Source organism: Emys orbicularis, chromosome 9 (assembly GCF_028017835.1).
Source record: "Emys orbicularis isolate rEmyOrb1 chromosome 9, rEmyOrb1.hap1, whole genome shotgun sequence".
Taxonomy (NCBI): Eukaryota; Metazoa; Chordata; order Testudines; family Emydidae; genus Emys; species Emys orbicularis.
Window position 1 is genome coordinate 47928256 of NC_088691.1, and position 18840 is coordinate 47947095.

Sequence of the window (18840 nt, forward strand, 5' to 3'; positions counted from 1 at the left end):
CAGCAATAAACAAAAAGTCACGGCCAGTAACCTGTCCATGGCTTTTACTGAAAATACCCCTAACTAAATCTTAGGCGCTGGGGGTGGGGGCCCTCTAGCGGACGCTGTTGCTCTGCGAGTCGCTTCGACCTGGAGTGTGATTTGCGGCAGCCGGTCTAGGGAGGCCCCAGGAGGATACGGGCTGGGCAGTCTTGAGCCTGCCAGGGGGAGCTGCCGTCCTGGGCTCTCGGCGGTGCCTCTCACAGCGAGCCGCACACGCTCACCTTAGAACTACAATACCCAGCAGTCAGAGCGGCTGGGTAGGTGGTGTTTCCCAACGTGCAGCGCGGCTCGGGCGGAAGCGGCCCCCTCCCCGCGCTGGTGACTACATTTCCCGTGAGTTCCCGCGGCGTGGGGAGTGTCTCTGGCGGAAGTGCACGTGCTCGCCGAACGGAGGGGAAAGCGACTGGGGGAGGCAGGTAAACAGCGCACCGGGCTGGGGACTCCCCCGCCCGGAAAGCGAGGCCGCGGGTGCAGGTGAGAGGGGGCGGGCGGGAGTTGGTGGAAGGCTCAAGAAGAGGGGGTAGGGGTAGGATTGGGGGCAGGAGGAAGGCGGAAGGAATCTGGGGGGTAGGAGGAGGGTCTGGGGAGTGGGCTTGGGGGATAGAAGGAGGAGGAGTAGGATTGGGGAGAAGGGGTGGGGGCAATAAAGCAGGAGGAAGGTGGAAGAGGGCTTGGGGACAGGAGGGGAGAAGGGTAGGACTGGGGGGGCAGGAGGAGGCCGGGGTGGGTGGGTCTGGGGACGGGGATAGGAGAGTAGGAGCAATAAAACAGCAGGAGGAAGGGGTGTGGGGCTGGACCCAAATGGGGACTAGAGGCAGAAGGAAGGAGTGTGGGGGACAGGTAGAAGGAGTAGGGGTGGGAGTTACCACCCCAGGAGAGTGCTGAAGCTCAGGGGCAGAGCCAGGGGCTTTCCACCCAAAGGATGGAGAAGCCGCATCACGCAGCAACATTTGTTAGTAGTGTCTGTGCAATAGAGGAGGAGTGGGGTGTCCAAGTTGGTGGCTGTTGTCTGTACACCTGTGGAGTGTTGCCAGGAAGCTTCACCCAGAGACATTGCAGTCTTCCTGATTTGCCTCACTAACAACATCTGAAGTTGCTGACTGGAATCTAAACATCTCATTTAACCTTCCCTGTTGGTGCTGTTTGTTCTGTAGCCTATCTTTATCTTGTTTACTTATTGCATTTCTCTTCTCCTGGGCAAGCTTGTTGGTTTCACTTTCAGGTTCTGGTGTATGGGTGAATGCTACCTTGCTGAGCTTGTAAATGCCTCAAAAGGGTTTTTAACGCTAGTCTCCAAAACAAGTTCCAATATTCTGCTTGTGCAAATCTAAATATTTTGGCATAAACTGACAGTCTCTCTTTAAAGAGTGGGAGGAAAGGGACAGACTTCCAACAGCAAAGCTGTCCCTTTGTAAGGAGAGCTGCCATATAGAAGTAGAGGTAAACAGGAGGGAAAATAGTGAGATGATCTTGAGGGAAGCTTTATGACAGTTGAACACTATTGTTCTGTAGGTGAGAGTTGTATAATCTCTTGTTAGAGACAAAGACAATTGTGAAACCAAATTAGCTTTAAATGTGGAGGGGGTGGGGAAGAGAACAAATATTACTCAATAATTACAAAAGGGAAAACGAAGTTTGCTGTTTTTCCCCCTGTTCTGGTTAGGTGCTCGCATTGAGTGATGTGTTCTGGGGGATGCTGGAAGTGGAAACCAGAAGACTGGAAGTCAGCTAGCTTCTGACTTTGCATGTGGGCTTTTATGCAAACATAAGAATGGCCCTACTGGGTCAGACCAAAGGTCCATCTAGCCCAGTATCCTGTCTTCTGACAGTGGCTAGAACCAGGTGCCCCAGAGGGAATAAACAGAACAGGTAATCATCAAGTGATCCATCCCCTGTCACTCATTCCCAGCTCCTGGCAAACAGAGGCTATTCATATATTGAGATATACCTATCTCATAGAGCTGGAAGGACCCTGAAAGGTCATCGAGTCCAGCTCCCTGCTTTCACTAGCAGGACCAAGTACTGATTTTTGCCCCAGATCCCTACGTGGCCCCCTCAAGGATTGAACTCATAACCCTAGGTTTAGCAGGCCAATGCTCAAACCACTGAGCTATCCCTCCCCCCCTAGGGACACCATTCCTGCCCATCCTGGCTAATAACCATTGATGGACATCTCCTCCATGAATTTATCTAGGTTTTTTTTTAACCCTGTTATCGTCTTGGTCTTCACAACATCCTCTGGCAAGGAGTTCCACCGGTTGACTGTGCTTTGTGTGAAGAAATACTTCCTTTTATTTGTTTTAAACCTGCTGCCTCTTAATTTCATTTGCAAAAGGGGTGGAGAGGTAGAATGAAGGCTGACTTTGATGGGAAGCTAGTCAATGAACTTGATGGAAGTTGTAAGGAAAATCTGTTTTATTTTTGCTTTTTTCCCCTTCAGTCTATGCTTGGTAAGTTCTTATCTCTCAACAATAATTAAACACTGAAAAGGAGACACAGAATGAGAGAATCATCAAACTTGGATTTAGTAAAAGCAAGTTTTACAGAACTCAAAAACAATAGAAACATATCAGTGACGCAACAAAAATGTCAGTGGAAAATGTCTTGGCTTATACTTACCTGAACTATGTAAGACTGTGTCAGTGCATGAGAACCTGAGTATGAAATTGATCAGGTATGCAAAGTGCAACAGGCCAGTTTATTTTAGTTCATCTCTGGAACTAAATGTCACTATATATACACCATATATACTTGTTCATAAGCCGAATTTTTTTAGTAAAAAAGGGAAGCACCAGAGAAGGGGGTCGGCTTATGAACGGGTATAGAGAGGGAGAGGTGGGACACAGCCCCTCCCCCCAACAGAGGGAGCAAGGAGAGGCAGCAGAGCCAGAAGGGAAGAGGCTGGGCCAGAGTCTCTCCGCTTCTGGCCACGCTGCTCTCCCCCCAGCCTCCGAAGCAGCTGTAGCTACGGGGTTGGCAGGCTGCAGCTGTGCCACTTGGCCCCGACCCCAGAGCAGGTTGTGGCCGCGCCACCTGGCCCGCCGGAGCACGCTGCGGCCATGCCGCCCAGCCTGCTGGAACATGCTGCGGCCACGCCGCCTGGTCTGGCCCACTGGAGCATGCTGCGGTCGCGCTGCCCAGCCTGCCGGAGCAGAGCCTGCCGGAGCAGAGCCTGCCGGAGCAGCTCCAGCCAGGCCAGAGACATCCTCCCCAGATAAGCTGGGAAGGGATGGGATGGGGAGAGTGTGGGGGTCCCGGGCTAGGGCTGGGGTCATGTGGGGGGTGGTAGCAGGAGCTGACCCCCAGCTTCTCCCACACAAAAAATTTCCCCACCAGTTGCTATCCCGGCCCATCAGGGTAAGCAGCTGGCGCGCCGGAACACTTTTGTTTACTTAGGTTTACCTCCGTGCTTGCGGACGCTCAAGGTAAACAAACCATCTCAGCCCACCAGTGGCTTATCCTGATGGCCCGGGAGCCAAAGTTTGCTGACCCCTGAATTATAGGGTTGGCTTATGAACGGGTCATAAAAATTTTCCATTTTTACTTATCAATCTGGGGGGTGTGTGTCATCTTATAAACGAACCGGTTTATGATTGAGTATATATGGTAATTTAGGCCAATGGCTTAATTGAATTCAAAATAAGAATTGGACACTCTCACGGATAATGAGAAAATGTACAGTTACATTTGCTAGGGGGAAAAATAGAAGGGATATAAACCTTCATGTTTCAGAACATACCTCAACAGCTGAATTACGTAAATTAAGTTGTCATGGGATCAGAGGGAAGATCCTTTCATGGATTGAGAACTGGTTAAAAGACAGGGAACAAAGGGTAGGAACAAATGGTAAATTTTCAGAATGGAGAGGAGTAACTAGTGGTGTTCCCCAAGGGTCAGTCCTAGGACCAATCCTATTCAACTTATTCATAAATGATCTGGAGAAAGGGGTAAATAGTGAGGTGGCAAAGTTTGCAGATGATACTAAACTGCTCAAGATAGTTAAGACCAAAGCAGACTGTGAAGAACTTCAAAAAGATCTCACAAAACTAAGTGATTGGGCAACAAAGTGGCAAATGAAATTTAATGTGGATAAATGTAAAGTAATGCACATTGGAAAAAATAACCCCAACTATACATACAATATGATGGGGGCTAATTTAGCTGCAACTAATCAGGAAGGAGATCTTGGAGTCATTGTGGATAGTTCTCTGAAGACGTCTACGCAGTGTGCAGCAGCAGTCAAAAAAGCAAACAAGATGTTAGGAATCATTAAAAAAGGGATAGAGAATAAGACGGAGAATATCTTATTGTCCTTATATAAATCCATGATACGCCCACATCTTGAATACTGCGTACAGATGTGGTCTCCTCATCTTAAAAAAGATATACTGGCATTAGAAAAGGTTCAGAGAAGGGCAACAAAAATGATTATGGGTTTGGAATGGGTCCCATATGAGGAGAGATTAAAGAGGCTAGGACTTTTCAGCTTGGAAAAGAGGAGCCTAAGGGGGGATATGATAGAGGTATATAAAATCATGAGTGGTGTGGAGAAAGTGAATAAGGAAAAGTTATTTACTTGTTCCCATAATATAAGAACTAGCCACCAAATGAAATTAATGGGCAGCAGGTTTAAAACTAATAAAAGGAAGTTCTTCTTCAAACAGCGCACAGTCAACCTTTGGAACTCCTTGTCTGAGGAGGTTGTAAAGGCTAGGACTATAACATGGTTTAAAAGAGAACTAGATGAATTCATGGAGGTTAAGACCATTAATAGCTATTAGCCAGGATGAGTAAGGAATGGTGTCCCTAGCCTCTGTCAGAGGGTGGAGATGGATGGAAGGAGAGGGATCACTTGATCGTTACCTGTTAGGTTCACTCCCTCTGGGACACCTGGCATTGGCCACTGTCGGTAGACAGGATACTGGGCTGGATGGACCTTTGGTCTGACCCAGTATGGCCATTCTTATGTTCTTATGGGCTAGGAAGAAACTTCTTTAAGGAGCTAGTTATTTCATAATTGTCTGTTATGGAGTTTCTTTCACTTTTCTGTGAAATATCTTTTATTGGCTGACTGACTAGACGGGACACTGGTTTGACCAATCATGGCAGCTTTTGTGTTCCTGATGCTCAGGCTGAGAGATGCAAAAAATAAATAGCCTAAGTACAGAAAAGGATGTTAGATTTTCACATTTGTTTTAATGTAAGGTGGTGTTAATGGTAGGAATATCTTTAAAGGGACACCTGTCAGGTCAAAATAAACTAAGAGCCACATGGAAGCTTTGGAGGATAGAATAAAAACTTTTCCTCATTTTAAATTAACGAAAATGAGGGAGAGCTAAAAAGTTTGTCTCACTTTCTGCTGAAGTCATCACGTTTAAATATTCACTGTAGAGGTCAAGAAGGAATCTGTAGTCTATCGATACAAATATTGCTCATGCTAATTTTCTTAACATATGTACTGTGGAACAACACGTACCATGCATTGTCTGTACTGAATCTGATTTGGAGAAAACTGTTTTTCTGGTGACCTTAGGAGATTTCCCAACATAGTGATAGGGAAGGGATTGTGTTCTGTATCCCTTGTGGCTCTTTGTGCCCCCCACAAGCAAATAGAATCATATCAATCTAGGGCTGGAAGGGACTTCTAGAGGTCATCTAGTCCAGTCCCCTGCACTGAGGCAGGACCAAGTAAACTTAGATCACCCTTGACATGTGTTTGTCCAACCATTTCTTAAAAGCCTCCAATGATGGGGATTCCACAACCCCCCTAGGGAATTTATGCTAGAGCCACCCTCAGAGTTAGAATGTTTTTCCTAACATCTAATCTAAATTTCCCTAGCTGCAGAGTAAGCCCATTTCTTCTTGTCCTACCTTCAGTGGGCATGGAGAACAATTGATCACAGTCCTTTTTATAACAGCCCTTAACAGATTTGAAGACTTATCAGGTCCCCCTCAATTGTCTTTTCTCAAGACTAAACCTTCCCAGTTTTTTTTACTTTCCTCATATGTCAGATTTTCTAAACATTTTATCACTGTTGCTGCTCTTCTCTGGACTCTTCAATTTGTCCACTTCTTTCTCAAAGTGTGGTGCCCAGAACTGGACACAGTACTCCAGCTGAAGCCTCACCCACCATGCTGAGTAGCGGGCAGGGCAGTTACCTTACTTATGATGCTCCTGTTAATACACCCCAGAATATTAGCCTTTTTTGCAACTGCATCATATTGTGGACTCTCATTCAAGTTGTGAGCTGCTATAATCCCCAGATCCTTTTCCATAGTACTACCACCACCTATTCAGTTATTCCCCATTTTGTAGTTGTGCATTTGATTTTTCCTTCTTAAGTGAAGTGCTTCACACTTGTTATTGAATTTCATCTTCTTGATTTCAGGCCAATTTTCCAATTTGTCAAGGTGGTATTGAATTCTAATCCTGTCCTCCAAAGTGCTTGCAACCTCTCTCGGCTTGGTGTCATCTGCAGATTTTATAAGCATGCTCTCCACTCCATTACTGAAGTCATTAATTAAAATTTTGAATAGTACCAGACCCAGGACTGACCCCTATGGAACCCCACTAGATACACCCTCCCAGTTTGATAGCAAATCATTAATAATTAGTCTCTGAGTAATTTAATCTAGACTGCATTTTCCTAGAGAGTTTATGAGAATTCCCTTATTTCTTCTCTTTCCCCCAGTTCTGAGCTGTGGCTGCAGTCTTCTAGTCAAGGAAGACTATGGAGTTCTCCTTAGTGAGTGGGGGCAGTACTGTTGAGTGAAGAGACATAACTGCGCTATGTCTGTATTGATTCCTGCTCCATGCTAGCATGAAGAATGAGCAAACAATCTAACTCAATTCTCTCAGATGGCAGCTCAGCACTTATCTGTAGTCTAGGCCAGGGGTCGGCAACCTATGGCACGCGTGCCAAACACGGCACGCGAGCCGATTCTGAGTGGCATGCTGCTGCCCACTGAGAGGAGGAGGAGGAGGGGCCGGAATGCACCACGCTGTGGGAAGAAACGGGGGAGGGGGAAGCTTGGCTGCTGCAGGATCAAGCTTCTGCCTCCTGCCCCCGCAGCAGAGCGGTGTTATGTTTCTAATGACTGTAAACATGCTTAGAGATTGAGGGTACATGTTTGATATATTAAATATTCAAAGCATTATTGATTAGTGAATATTGATGCCTTACTTCCCCCTTCCCCACTATAAGAGTGGAACCTCTTTAATGTTAGCATTTAGGAATAGCACAAATAATTTTAATTGGAGTTAGGGGGAAGATTTTATCCAGATTGTTCAGTTGACCAATGGGAGCTGCAGGGGCACGCGTGGAGCCCCTATGGCTGCCCCTGCGCCTAGGAGCTGGACATGCCAGCCGCTTCCGGGAGCTGCACGGAGCCAGGGCAGGCAGGGAGCCTGCCTTAGCCCTGCTGCGCCACCAACCGGACTTTTAGCGGCCTGGTCAGGAGTGCTGAACGGAGCTGCCTGAGTCCCTTTTCGACCAGGCATTACAGTTGAAAACCAGATGCCTGGCAACCCTAGTCGTGGGTTTTTTCCTAGTTATGCCATACTGTTTGTATCAAACAGTGACATTCTCCTGTTGGACCAAAATGCATCTCTTACCCAGTGACCTGTAGTGCTTCAGTGGTGGCTGTGCACTGCAGTGTGGGAGACTCAGGCTTGATTCCTTATCCTCTCCTACTGCAGATGTAGTTTTTATCCTTTCCACACCTCTAGCTGAAGTAGTGGTGTCTCATGCCATTCTTTGAGGTAGATTAAGGAGGGGTGTTGAGAGTCTCTAAAGTTTTCACCTAAAAGGAGCTCTGGAAATGTAAGAGGGAGGTGGAAAGGAAATAATACTTACATCTGTACAGCACCTTTCATCCAAGAGCATAAAGTGCCTTAACATATGCCTCCTGCTCAGCCTCATTTTTTTCCAAGTGGGGAAACTGACACAGAGGTCAGATGACTTGCCAAGGACATGCCACAAGTTAGTCTGGAGTAGCTGCTGGCCATTATGCATCCTGTCTCTGGTGGATTTTTGGCTTATGCTGAGGAAGCATCATTTGTACTCTAGGCATAATCTCATCAGGCACTAATGAAGACAGCCGCTTGCTGTGTAATGGGGTGGAGCAAGCTACAGTTCTACAGTGGTTCTGTAGCCCTGTTTGCTCTTTCAAGATCATAGTCAGGGATCCTAGTCTGCTCCTGCTTCTCATGAGAGTATTAAGTCCCAGTAAATTGGCTTGTACAGAGTTGCAATTGTGTTTGGGATCCAGTCTATTTTTGGCTTGGCTTTCTTCTCCATTTAGGCTTTAGTTGGTAAATGTGGTGGTTTTCTGCTGGAAGGTTTCAAGCGATGAAAAACTTTCTAAGTATAAGGGTAATATAGTTCTGAAATAGGCTTCCAAGGGAGGGTTTTTTTGTTTTTTTTTTTAAATTCCCCTCATTGGAGGTTTTTATGACAGATTGGACAAACACCTGTCAGGGATGGTCTGGGTTTACTTGGTCTTGCCTCAGTGCAGGGTGCTGGACTTGATGTCTCATGGACCTTTCCAGCCCTACTTTCTGTGATTCTATGATTTAGTCAGTCCTGGCATGTGCCTTTTTATATCATCATGGCCCCACTCTAAAATCACCCTGGTGACCACAGCATATAAACAGATAGACATGTCCAGTGGGCTACGCCCTTTTCCCGCCTTTCAGAATAATGGAGGGAGGTATTTATTTGGTAACTGATGCACTCAACTGTGTCTGGTTGCACTTAGGCTGAATTCTTGCTGTATGAGGTTCTTAATACTAACCCTCAATAAGAAATTTCCCCAGCTCTAGCAATGTGCTCTGAAGATCCATGGACTCAGGCTTTCCCAGACCAGAGGTGACAAGCAGACTCCACAGTCATCTTGACTGTGGAGTCTGTTTGCCTTGTCTGGTCTGGGTCTCCTTCCCTGCTCTGGTGTTTTGCAAATGTGCAATGTAGTGTAATGGGCGTCTTCAGAACTTCTCTATAATTCTGGATGAGAAATGACTTAAAGCAACTTGCCCAGTTTGAAATTTGATTAGGAAGAGGTCAAGACAACTTCTCTTCCAGAAAGGTCTATCTCAAGACACATAAGGACACTTCCGTCTGACCAGACTACAGTGATGCACTCCCTTGCAAACGGGCCAGTTTATGGACCTTGATTTCTCTAGATATCTGTCTCTGAGACTCTGAGGAAGGGGATTGTTATGCTTATAAGAAGCACACAGGATCTTTTTCAGCGGAAAAGGTAATTTGCCGCGTTTATTGAAGATACAACAATTAGCGTATGCATTCAGTCATACCACACACACACACACTCACTCACTGTCCTGCCAGTCGATGTTATAGTTACCAGTCCAGATCAATCTAGTGGCCAGGGAGGTTGATCATGGGTAGGTAGGAGCCAGGTTCTGTCGGTTGCGACATGATGCTCTGGGGAAGTCTTGGCAGGATGAACTCAAAGTTTCATGGCAAGGCACCCTGTTTATATAGTGATTTTCTTTCATTGGGACCAATGAGTTTTGCATCGTCATGCTGTAATCAATTGTTGTTTGACGAGTGCTTGTTTTCTTAAATTGTTTTTCTCATCCTTTATCTTGTTCTTTCATCAAGTCTCTCAGGGAGTTATCCCATGCTGGTTTTGATTACAGCTATCTGTCCCCATTGATAGGTGCCTGTCTCATCTTTAGAGTCCTCAATCTGCCCTCCTCTGACATTTCAGTAGAGGCATGTTGCAGCCTCCTGGCACTCTTGCATCTGTCTCCAGTTCCTCCCTAGACCATCTGGTTCAGCGATGGCCTTCACACTTATCTCAACACACACATTCCTCATTCACACACAAAACAGAATTAATTTACACAGAACATTTTGAACAGGAACATCAAGTTGCAATGCAAAAGAAAACAATTAGCATTCTTTTACTTATTTGAGAATGCTAAACCTACAACAAAATGGTGACCCTCAAAGGTCTGTTACTGCCTTAAAATCAGTCCAGACACAAAGAAATTCTGGCTAATGCATCTCTACTAATGGCATATCAAGCCATTCCTATCTGCTATTCAAAAAGGGTGGCTGGCAGGATATGGTCAAATCATACATCAATACATTTAATACATGCTACATTATTATCTCATTATTCTTTATCCTTCATTCTAAATCATATAAAATACAAACATAAAATCCTACTACTACAGGGTGAGTAATAGTTCTCCTGTATTGGGCTAATGCACTGCCATGTTATACCACCCAAGGTCTGGCTTACAGCAGGTAGGTTTCCAGATATTGGCAGGAAGGAGCAATAGATTGTTGTGGTCAGGCTTCTAAAGTCTCTTTCATAAGTAACTTGTAGATCAGTGCAAGCAGGTCACCTCAGGTTTTTACGATCAGATATGTCTCAAACAGCAGAAGAGCTGATGGGGACTCCTTGAAAGCATGTTTTAAACCCCTTGTTAAATCATCATGCAGAGCAGATGGCTTAAGCGCTGCTAATGATGATGGCCTGCAGTCCTGTAGGCCTTTCTCGGTGTAACTTAATGTCTCTTCTGTGAAATAGATATTCTGATCATTGTACAGATGTGGGCGGGTGGTGGGGAGATATGAACATAGTGAGGATAAGAAAAAAGGTCAAGGCGTGAATTGATAGAATGGCCAGAACCATGAGTCCTGACACCTAGTCAGTCCCCTACTCTGATCACAAGTGAAATGCCCTGTGGGTATGGTGTGTGTGTTGTTGTTGTTTTTGGTTTCTATTTTTATGTATGTATGTGGACAAGTGCTCCATTTCATAAGTGTCTGTTTCATCCTGCAAAAGAAGCCTGAACGTCTGTGCTGCAGATGCCAATTTATCTGCCCGACGTAGAGGAAGAAAGCAATAGCCTGTTAAGGGATCATGACAGGAGTTAAGGCTACCTGAGCTTTTAGGGAACCTTACTAAACAAAGCATTCTCTCCTAGAAGTGCTCCTGCACATTTAAAAAAATAAAAATAAAAACAAGTGCAGTTCTGTTAGAGAAGATGGGTGAAGTAATGAGAGAAGAGTCTTATTTCTTTATAGTAATAAAGGACAATAGCGAGACTTGCATGCCATAATCACAGTTGTGCTATCTATAATATTGGGGAAAATAGCTCTACAAAGATGATGGCAAACAGAAAAAGGTCACCAAATAAATGTATTTGCCACCGTAGCTTTTGTTCTCTTTGGCTAGCCTTTTGCTTGCAAATCAGAGATGAGAACGGTGCATGCTGAGAGAGAAGCATTCAAAGCCCCTGAGAGCTTGCTTGCTCACTTCCTCAAGCTGGTAGGGCCTTGAAGCTGCATAAGCAGACAAAACAGCTGCACAGTGAGGATAAGCAGGAAGCTTGCTGGCTGCTCTGCGGGTAGCGGGGATAGTGCTGAGAAGCCAACAGGGGGTGACTGTAGCACTGATGCAGGGAGAAGGATGCTGCAAAAAAGGCTTCATGAAAGTTTATCGATGGGATGTCAGTCCTACTGCTTAAGCCTAGATTTATGCCCTAACCAGGTTGTTCCCTCTAGGAGTGAGAATGGGTGGGAGTGATTGAGGCAAATACAAGCACTTTGAAATATAAAGGGGCATGGGGAAGTGGGGAGCCCATCAGCACAGCTTAAAGAAGCAAGAAGGAGACAAGTGCAGCTGGTAAACATATCAAGTATCAGAGGGGTGCCACAGGACCCTCATTGCTTTTGGTAAACATATGTATCAAGTTGCAGTCATCCAGAGACACTGATTAGTTCTGCTTTGAGCAACCAGTGCAGAGCAAAGGAGCAGCAGGAGTAGGAGTAGCCCTCTACCTCTAGCGGGGTGAGGCTGAAAGCCCATTAATTTGGGTCTGAAGATTGACTATTCTAGACCAAGAGGGAAGTGAAAGAGGCAAATTCAGTGAACGCTAGGGCACTGGAGGGAAATAGTGCTGTGACGGCTGACAAATGCTGGAGTGCCCTTCGCTCTGCCCTGCTTATTGCTCTGTTTTCATTTAAGAGGCCAAGGGAAAGTAAGTGTGAGCAGCTCTCCTGCGTCTGGGATTTCATCGATTCAGGGTGTATTCTCTGGGTTTGTAAAGCTCTTCCATTTAATGGCATATCTGATTTGCCCTCTTCCTCTGAAAGTCTCCTTCAGCAGCCCGAAGCGCTCTAAATCTTTCATTGCTCTGCTCTCCTGCTTATCTACTCTTGTGTCCTATCACATTGGCTTTGCCAGTGATGCAAGCTTGAACACCTGTCTGTTTCCACAAATGTCTCTATGCTGTCTTTGCTGATTTTCAGCATGGAATGCCATTTCTGACTTAATCCATAAATCCACTATCCTATTCTTCAGATCCCTCCTCATGACACATTTCTTGTGATGCCATCATGAGTTGGCAACCTTGCATGGCACTCAGCACTCTTTAATACAATGATATCAACTCTATTAGATTTCAAACCACTAAGCTATGCAATAGCTAACCTATGTAACACTGTGGTCTTAGTATCATTGCCCCTCTTCTTTCCTTCCCACGTGCCTACTATTGGCATACTCACTATCTAATTTGAAGTGAGATTCAGCAAGTACACTTCTACCCCGATATAACGCGACCCGATATAACGCAGTAAAGCAGTGCTCCGGGGGGGCCTCCGCACTCCGGCGGATCAAAGCAAGTTCGATATAATGTGGTTTCACCTATAACGCAGTAAGATTTTTTTTGGCTCCCGAGGACAGCGTTATATCGAGGTAGAGGTGTATGATTACTAGCGCAGAACTTTATCTCTGTGTCTAAAGTGGCTGGCCCAGTGGGACCTTGATCCTGAATTGGGGCATCACAAACATCAAATATAAGCCCTTGTGCAGAATTAAGTGTGTGTTTATATATATAAAAAAAAAAAAAAAAAAGTCATTTTATGCCCATATTGCTAGAGCAGACCAGGGGTTGGCCTGATAGAAAGGTAATGATATTTCTTTCAGTACATGCTTTCTGGGTTCAAAAGTTAAAGGCTGCTTTATGGTCTGGTGCCTGCTACTTCCTCTTTATGTGCCTTTCTCCTATTTTCATGCATAATGACTCTTGCACATGGTGGTGAAAGTGCTGGCCAGAAAGAGGTTGCTGAAGTGCAGGTCGTATCAGGTTGTTTTGTCCCTGCTGCCACCTACGATGGACACTGATATGATACTTGATTGCATAGAGTCATTTCAAGACTCAGTAGCTCTGTATATACTAGGGAATTGGTCTGTTGCTGTAAACAGCGGTTGGTACCAAGTTTACAATTCAATGCTTGTTTCCTGTAACGGTGTACTTAATGCAGAAGGGACAAAACCAGCAGTTCTCAATGTTTCTACTGGGAATCTGGTACTGACCCGCTATTGTCAGGAATGGGTCATTTTCCTACTGTAGATGGAGTCCTGTTGTATTAACTGAGATGGAATATGTGGTCCCAAAGACTTAAAGGTGTTAACATAACCCTGAAATTGTCCAACGTTAAACAGTTTAAACAAGGTTTGGGGTTTGGTATCCAGTGACCTTAGCCTGCTTTGTACCATGGCAAACACACCATGAAACATTCTTTTAATCTTTTATTAAAGATTGGGGGGGGGGGGGAGGGACAGTTAAAGCATTTGAAATGTATGTAAAGTATTAAATAAGGTTTTCATTTTAACAATAACCCTTGTTGCCTTTCCCTTGAGCTCTAGAGAGCCTTCAGAAAGGAAAAGAAACCTTATTTGACCATCTTTCAGATGGCATCCAAGATAACAGTCCTTTCTGGGGAAAAGAGAAGAAGTTAGCTGAGATGACCTGGAGGAAGTGTTGTTGTTAAAGTCCGATCTAGTTTCCTAAATGACAAAATGAGAGAGAGGGACAAGACGGAAGAGAAAAGAACAGCAAAGATAGAAAACGCAGCTGCTGTTGACTCTCACTGCTGAAAAACCCAGGCACAGCACAGTCTGATCAGCCACTTCAAGACCTGGCAAACTTGTATTAGCATCAGGCTGTTTAGATCATTGCATTTAGCTGCCTCTCTGGTCACAGGCTTGCAAAATATACAGTCCAGGCTAGCCAAGCCAGACTCTAATTAGGCAGAAGGAAAAAGAGACCGAAAAGAGAAGAAATAAAGAGGGGAAGAAAAAGCACTGGCAGGGGAGGGGAATGAGCATGCAGCAGGTGACAGTCTTACATCCCAGGTCAAAGTTTCCCCAAGCCAATGGCTCATGGGGCTGATGTGGTTAAGGCATGTCAGTTTCATAGCCAATGGTACCCAAGAGAGAAATGTGGCCAGCAGCACATCCAAACGCCTTTGGCTGCCCTAACCTGCTGGATCATTTGGCCATTGTGTGAACTGGAGATGGCCTTTCAGTGTGAGATCAAGTGAGACTCAAAAGCACAACTTTTGGGGTTGTAGTTGAGTTAACCACTCAGCCACTGCACTCACTCACATCCCAGGTGCTAGTTGGGTTTAGCTGCAGCTGGTAGAGGTGGAGGTGCTGCTATCATCTGAATCCTCTGTCAGGACATCTCTCAGGTTAGGATGAAGGTGGTCTGGGGGTCCAAGAGACAGTGTGGGTGGCAGCCATGATGTTGAAGCTCACTTTCCCCTTTTTTCAGTCAGCCAGAGTTGCGGTAACCTCCTCCTTATTTCCCCCCAAAAGTCTTTTCTTTTAAGGAACCCAAAAGGGAGCGATGGGTAGAATACCCATCCCCTCATTATTTGGTTTACCGGTTAGGTCTAACTTCTGACACACCAATTGTGGTCTCACTGTTCTTGTATACCAGGCATGATTTTATCACAGTTCTGGAATTATATCCGTAGGTCTCTTTGTTTGGACTAATTCAGTCTTTGTCTCTCTTTTGTACCTTTTCCCATCATTTGATGTTATTGTGACATTTTATGAACTTTGAATCACTTTTTACAGTGGAGCTCACAATTAGGGTCAATTTGTAGGACCAGTTATCACAACAGTCCATCGAAATGATAGATGCTGGGTTTATGGGCAAGGAGGCTACCACTGAAAATGCTGTGATTTGGTGCCTTTTCTTGGCCTTTTACAGTCTAAGGCCTAGAATAAAACACCTCGTCCCCACTGAAAAGAAAGTACCAGGGAAACTAGCACAATCCTGCTTCCAGTCTGAACAGGGATTTGATCGCTTGGCATTCACAACGCTGACTTTCCAGTCATCCCGGTCGCTTCAGCACACAGTCCGATGGCTCTGCCAGCCATGCTTCCCAAGTTCAAATCCATGGTGATGTGCACGGCGTCTGTTTCAGTGGCTGAGTACAAGATGGATGACATTGGAACTCTCCAAGTGGAAAGTGAAAAATAGTAGGCTCCCTTGCAGGGTCAGGAGGCGTTCCCTTTACATATGCTCTAAGCAGAAAAGAGGCTTTTGGATGTACTGCACCTTTTAAATCTTGGGTCCCCTGACAGTAGACTAAAGTGTTGATATTCCACTGATTAACACAGTCTGCTGCCTCAGCAGCTAACAAGTACTTCTCTACCATCTTGCTAGACTCAGCATAGCCCCAGTCGCTTTGATGCTTAAACCCTGAATTTGATATATTCATAGGATGTGAGGATATGTGGTTATCGTCCCACCAAGGGATGCAGTCTGAGGAACATTCAGTCTAATTTTAAAAGATGCAGAATGGCATGCTGTGAGTGTTTTTTGTTGTGGGAGTCCATGCATGTTGATATTTGATTTGCCTAAAGCATATGTACCTCATTAACTGCCAGACCAAGAGATGCTACTGGGGAAATGTATATGGTGGTTCCAGAACTGTAAGCTGCTGGTGTCTCACCTGTACTTTGGATCCATAATTTACTAAAATCAGGAAACCTCTTTAAAACAATCAGCTAACCCACAGAGATTTATGTGCATGCATTAGCACGGGCATTGGTGCATTGTGACCACTACTGGTACAATAATCATAGTCTTGCTCCCCTTGTCTGTTATGAGACAGGGGGCTACCCTTTGCCCCAAAGAGCTTACAGTCTGAGATGGTCTTTCCATTGTATGTAGCATGTCTTGTGCAATGGAGCCATGCAATACTAACTTGGGAAATGTGAAAATTGTGACTCTCCTGGGAGAACTGAAAACTTAGTTACCTAGAAGCAAACTCCTTTGCAACAAATGTTTTCTCTTGGTGAGGAGATTGGAAGGGCAATTAACTGCATGTAGTCCCATGATGCATGACCTGCATCAAACCAGAATCTTGTAGCGAGGTCAGCATAATTCTACCTATCTTATTGAGTGGTGCCTAGAAAAGGGGAAGAGGAAGAAAGATGGGCTGCAGGTAGTGGCATCCGGTAGAAATATTGAACAGTCTTACTCCTTCCTTGCCCTCTATGCCAAAGATAGAGAGGTGCTGTTAAGATGGAATGACTGTGCTCTGCTGAGAGGGATCTGTAGAGGAAGTGTTATGAGTCCCCTAATCCTGTGTGTGTTGTGTCTCTAGCTAGCGTGAAGCAATGGCCATCCTGTTTGTCGTTGTTGCCAGAGGCACGACCATCCTTGCCAAACATGCCTGGTGTGGAGGGAACTTCCTGGAGGTGACGGAGCAGATCCTGGCAAAGATACCATCAGAGAACAACAAACTCACCTACTCACATGGAAAGTGAGTAATGCTCTGTCTTCTGGAGTTGTGGGGAAGGGAGAGAGAAGGGACCTGCTTGGGGAGAAACTGAGTTTGGGCCATTTCTACTTAATGATGTATTAAGACCTGAGAAGGGCAGTGCTCCCACCCACCTTGTTTCTTATGCTAAAAATTCAGGTCTTGAATGCCCTGTGAAGAACTAGGCGGATTAGGACATCACATGTCAAGATTGAAAGCTGAGCAATTGATCTAATCATGCTTTCTGAAGTGGTGCTGAACATGGGATGCCCTGGGCTGCACTTGCAGTTCTGCAGAGTGTAAGGGCACCAGGTTTGCTGCACTGATTGCTGACACTTCTTGGCTACTGATACATTTAAGATGTCTCATTGCTCAGGCAGTTCTTGGAAACTGGTCCCTCTAAGAAACCAGTGGAGTTGGTATTATTCTCTGGTATGGCTAGGAGGATCTTTGTACTAGGAGTCGGAGATTCATTGGACATACCCAGAAATAGTCATCAACAGTGGGGGAGGCCAGAAGGGTGCAACTGGTTATGTGCAATTTTGGCTTTGGGCCATGGAGAGCGAAATCTGTGTGGGATAAGGCTTTAATATAGATTTATTTAAACTGTTCTAAAGTGTGCTGACTCCCTGCCTTTACAACGCTGTGTGACCCAAACTGCCAGGCACAGAACTGTGGCTGGACCTCAATGGCACAGGTCAGATGGATGGTTTCCCAAAGTTCAGGGTGTTTCATTTCAATTGCATCTCTAATCTAGATCTGTAATCTAGAGTAACCCCAGACTTTCCCTCACACTGTAAAGGCCATGGGTCCAAAACTTGGTGCACTTTAGGATTCCAAGTGTGCTTTCAGGTAACAAGTGGCTGGACCTGCCTGCTCCATTGTTGCACACAGGCTGTCTGACGAAATTTGTAGGAATCCCACAAATTATAGCTCTGACTGGGGAGGACTTTGGGAGTACTTCAAAGTGTTGTATTTTAGGGATGTGTCTCATTGAGTTGGCCTAGTATCTGCTTTGCAGTCTTCAATTTTTACAAAAATACTAAATCTTAATCTTGAGGATAGCTCACATTCCTTACTCCAATCCTGAGTTTCTCCTTAAAGCCAAGCTGGGCAGTTGGCTTGGCGTGCCTCCATTAGTATATTTGATGCATGCTAATTGGGCTAATTCCTGATAGAGAGGATCTTGGCTCTGCAGTCTGTCTCAACTGCGCAGGGAGCTCAGATGAGGGATAATGATTACTAGCAGACATGTCTGCTTCCCAAGTGTGCTATGGGTTACATGTGACATGCAGCAGGAGTGTATATACCCCAGGCCTTGAGGGAGCTAATCTTGGAACTGACTGAAGATATCAGCTGGGGGTGGGTGGCTATAACTGGGGTAAGGGAGGATTATTGCTTTATTAAACACTTTGCTTGAATGGGGTGAACTGCATTTCCCAGACTTTCTAAACTACTGCAGTAGGATAATGCACAGTGCAGGCTTGGAGCTATTGGGCAGCTCTGAGACGAGGCACACTCTGTATTCAGTATGAAATCATCTCCCCAGCCAGAATCGCAGGGGCTCCCTTCTAGCAATCTAACTCTGCAGTGTTTGTATGCCCATAACAAAATGGGGAGAACCACCCCTTAGATTGGAACTCCTCTGTCCTGCTGTCCTTCCACAGGGGAAGGAAATGGGCAGATTGGCTTGAATTCCATACACCTCCTTTTGAAGAGTGTTTGGAAGGTAGGACGTCTTCTTACTTGTGTTCAAAATCCTCCAAACAGCCCGGCTTCCCTACTTGGGACCAGGCAATTCCTTCCCTCCCCTGGGACAGAGCAAAGATCATGGCTTGGAAGATACAGTTCAGTTCTGTCCAGTTGTGGTACTTGAGGTCACCTGAGCAGGGCACCTGGGGTGGCCTGAGGAGAGGGCTTATCCTTCAGAGCTTAGGCAGTTACTTTCTGCCCAGCGTCCTGGCCCCCACAGACAGGGAGACCTGGGAATGCTCTTCCCCCTGTGCCAGAATGTCTGGAGTCTCTGCTTCTAAACCAAAAACAAACTCAGAGAGAAAATAGCTGAAGCCTGGTGTGTTCCTGTTAATGCAGAACTTTAGGAGTGAATGCCTGATCTTGCTGCACCCACTCCTGAAGCAAACACTCTGTCGTTTCAGGGTCCCTACCTAATGCTGTTTAGCATCTGGACTGC

General features: G+C 45.5%; 1 protein-coding gene across 2 annotated transcripts in view; it reads left to right on the forward strand.

Annotated features, from left to right (window-relative positions):
• Window positions 1-402: 402 nt before the first annotated feature.
• The window catches only part of VAMP7 (vesicle associated membrane protein 7), a 31068-nt gene continuing 12630 nt past the window's right edge, over window positions 403-18840 (forward strand). Inside the window, exons 1-2 of one of the 2 annotated variants that reach the window (XM_065410478.1) lie at window positions 403-458; window positions 16494-16652. In XM_065410478.1, the coding sequence (XP_065266550.1) occupies window positions 16507-16652 (146 nt within the window). In that variant the 5' untranslated portion in view covers window positions 403-458; window positions 16494-16506. Of the gene's footprint in view, window positions 517-16493; window positions 16653-18840 lie in introns of both variants that reach the window. The other variant, XM_065410479.1, reaches the window with a different exon arrangement.